Source organism: Quercus suber, unplaced genomic scaffold (assembly GCF_002906115.3).
Source record: "Quercus suber isolate HL8 unplaced genomic scaffold, Cork oak 2.0 scaffold_55, whole genome shotgun sequence".
NCBI classification, from domain to species: domain Eukaryota; kingdom Viridiplantae; phylum Streptophyta; class Magnoliopsida; order Fagales; family Fagaceae; genus Quercus; species Quercus suber.
Window position 1 is genome coordinate 655,410 of NW_027069520.1, and position 3,453 is coordinate 658,862.

Sequence of the window (3,453 nt, forward strand, 5' to 3'; positions counted from 1 at the left end):
TAGATGGTAAGCTGTTACTAGTTCTAATTTGATTTTATAATTTAAATTACTTTTTTGCTTACTCATAAAAACCAATAACAAACTGCAACTTAAGATTTTTTATGAAAATCTTATAAAAATGTTGTAGATATGGCATTTCTAAAACAAAAATGGATAAAAAGAAAATTTTTAAAACAATTTTATCTCACACCAAACTACATAAGGGAAGTTAAAAGATAGTTTTCTAACTCATTTTAAGGTTCTACTAAACATAGGAAGATGAAATAATTTTCTAGAAAATATTTTTGGACAATGATTTATTTTCCATAAAATGAAAATGTACATGTCCAAACAAACGGAGGTATAATTGTGATGACCCATTTTATGCTAACACTTACATAGCATTATAATCTTTGAAAATTATCAATTTGTTTTGTTTGGTAGGAAATTGAAATCCAAGCAGCCAAAACAAAATTCATACCAATATTAGAGATTGGGCTTTTCGAGATTACAGCTACTTATAGGGGAAAGAGAACACCATGATGCTATATATTAGAGACTCTCCTTTGTGCTTTTGGACATATATACGAAGAAAGAAAGAGAAGACATGGAGATGAGAGTTTTTCTAACGGTGGGTATCATTTCAAGTCTTATCTCTGCAGCTTCAGCTATAACGGGAAGCGCCACATTTTACACGAAATACGTTCGTAAGTATTTATAAATGTTAAATGATTACTTGAAATTATAAATCTATTCATGGCGCGCAGGAACGAAATGTGTAGGATGTAGGTCAGAATTACAGTTTTTCCCCTTTAATTAGTGTGGTTGAGGGATAAATATCCAGCATATATTACTTTTCATACGAAAAAGGAGGTATGACAAGCTGTATTTATAACAAACAATATTATTTTCAAATGAATCAATTTTATAAATATCATTTTTATCACTATCAATCAAAATAAGTATGTTATTAGTGTGTAGTATAACTTGCTGCACATTTACTTATTAGTTACTTTGATTTTTGAATGGAGTTTGTAATGTACTGTCTTTGTGTGGAAACCTTATTTTATCTCCTATGTGTGTGTGTGCGCGCGCACGTGTACTCTACTCTCTATTAAAATTTGCCATGGCTTTTGAGTGAATTTTGTGATGTGACTATATGTTAGAACATCATTCACTCTCCCTTATGTGTGTGTTTGTTTCTAATAATAATAATAATAATAATAATAATAATAACAACAACTACAATGACCTTTGAGTGGATTCTTTGGTGTGTTTGCGTGTTAGAACATCATTCACTCTCTCTCATGTGTCCCTCGTGTGTGTGTGTGTGTGTGTGTTTGTTTCTTATAATAATAATGATAATAATAATAATAATAACAGTGATTGGTGCCACATTAATGTGTAAATGTTACATATTCCTAGAATTTGTTGAGATTAAAATGAAATAGAAAATTGTAGTGAGCAAAAGCAATGAAAAATGGAAAAAACACAAGAGAATTATGTAGTTCAACCTGACAGTTCATGAATGAAGCCGTTGATGGCTACATTGTTATTATATATGCTCAAGTGATTTATACAATAAACCTTAATAGGGTATACTATATTTCTATCGGAATTAAGGTTAATTAGTGTACATGAGAAATTGCAACAAGAAATAAGGCCACATGGACCTCCCTCTCTTTCACTATCTTGTTCTAAATAATGACTTAATTTTGTGTTGACAGCGTCTGCATGCTACGGCAACCAGGGCCAAGGTGTCATGATAGCAGCAGCTAGTGACGCCTTTTGGAATGGTGGTGCTGCATGCGGGAAATTTTACACTGTTAGGTGCACAGGAGACCATACCGGCGTAACACATCCTTGCACGGGTGCTAGTGTTACGGTGAAGATCGTCGATCACTGTCCGGGATGCTCATCTCAATTGGACCTCTCTAGAGAAGCCTTTGCCAAGATAGCTAATCCTGTGGCTGGAATAATCGACATTGAGTACAACCAGGAAGCCTAACAATTTATGTTACATTCTTCATTGCAATTATTGTAACTTTGTAACGAATGCTTGGTTGGTTTCAGTGTAAAGTTGCTTATAAGTAGTCTCTCTGCCTTTTTGGTTGCAGGGTTTGAAGTCCTTCAAAGACTAGAGTAAATGCTCAAGCTGTTGGTAACTGTTGAACTAATATTGCACCCTAGAAATGGTGTGAAATAAAAGAAATGGTTAGACAAGACCAATAAACTTGAAGATGTTATAATATTAACTTCTTTTCATGTGGTCATCCACAATTTTGCATTTTCACATGATATATATTTTGGTAGTACAAGTAATAATTTGATTTTTACAAGATACGTTGATCACTTTTGTAACCAAACTTCCACACACATACTCATATCAATATCTATTGGACTTTGTGAAGCCTAATTTATGTTTGATCCGGTTGACGACCCAACCCGATCCGAATAATTTTGTGTAGTTTTTAATGAGAGATTTTTTGAGGCTTAGTTCATGGAGTGGAGGGTTGGGCCTACAAGTCTAAGCCATAGCCCATGGACAAGCCTTTTGGGGGTCTGGGGCCAACGCCCCTGGGAAAAATTTTTGGCCCGTTTTGTAGCCTATTGTAATCTTGTGCGCAGGATATAAAAGTTGCTTTTGTGATTAGGGTTGGTAACTGTTGTCGTGTTTCAGAGAGAGAGAGAGAGAGGAGCACTGTAGCCGCACTTAGTATGTTTCCTTGATAATAGCGAAATCCCTGCAACTCCGTGTACGTAGGCAAATTGCCGAACCACGTAAATACTGTTTTGTGCGTGTGATTGTTTTTTCTTTGACACGTGTTTTGTCTATTTTTTTTGTTTCTCACATGTTGGAATTTCGGTTGAATTCCCAACAATATCAAGTCGTTAAGAGCCTTATACCTCAACTAATACTTATTAGTGTTTTCAAAGAAAATATTCTAGATTCAAATTTCTCCACCCATAATTATTGATGTGAAAAAAAAAGAAAAAAAAAAAAAGAAAAAAAGCAGCGATATATATATACCAAATTGGTTTAATAGAGGGGACTTGCCGACTCGGTGAAGCAATGCAATTCAATTGGGAGGTATTGTGACCAAGAACAAAGAGTACAAAATTCAAGGAAAAATCCAGTAGTGTGCTTGTGCATCCCTTAAATTTCATCTAGAATTAATCCTTTTCAGTAAAACCAAGTATTAAATACTCTGCATATTTGAAGGCCCTTGGTTGGATCTTCGTTGAATCTCATGCGTGAGTACTCTAAAAGTGCTTGGAATATACAAACAAAATAAATCTAGATCCCATATGGAAGTAACAGGTTTAGTTGGCTTTTCTTAATATATATTATAGGTCCAACTGGCACTAATAGTGAGACTAATAATGTGGTTGGATGTCTAAATTTATCATATTCTGATATTTAAGTTTTTGAGAGAATTGATAATTTAATATGATATCAGAGTAGAATTGATA

General features: G+C 34.0%; 1 protein-coding gene across 1 annotated transcript; it reads left to right on the forward strand.

Annotated features, from left to right (window-relative positions):
• The first annotated feature begins 586 nt into the window (after positions 1–586).
• LOC112015535 (putative EG45-like domain containing protein 1) lies at positions 587–1,987 on the forward strand. The gene is made up of 2 exons (XM_065772232.1): positions 587–686; positions 1,707–1,987. The coding sequence occupies exons 1-2, from the start codon at positions 587–589 to the stop codon at positions 1,985–1,987; spliced, it is 381 nt and encodes a 126-aa protein (XP_065628304.1).
• The last annotated feature ends 1,466 nt before the right edge of the window (positions 1,988–3,453 follow it).

Excerpts from the sequence above, each read along its gene's own strand:
- LOC112015535 (XM_065772232.1), top strand. The coding sequence starts at position 587 with ATGGAGATGAGAGTTTTTCTAACGGTGGGTATCATTTCAAGTCTTATC. Across the intron at positions 687-1,706 it reads ATTTTACACGAAATACGTTC|CGTCTGCATGCTACGGCAAC; the intron begins GTAAGTATTTAT and ends TTGTGTTGACAG.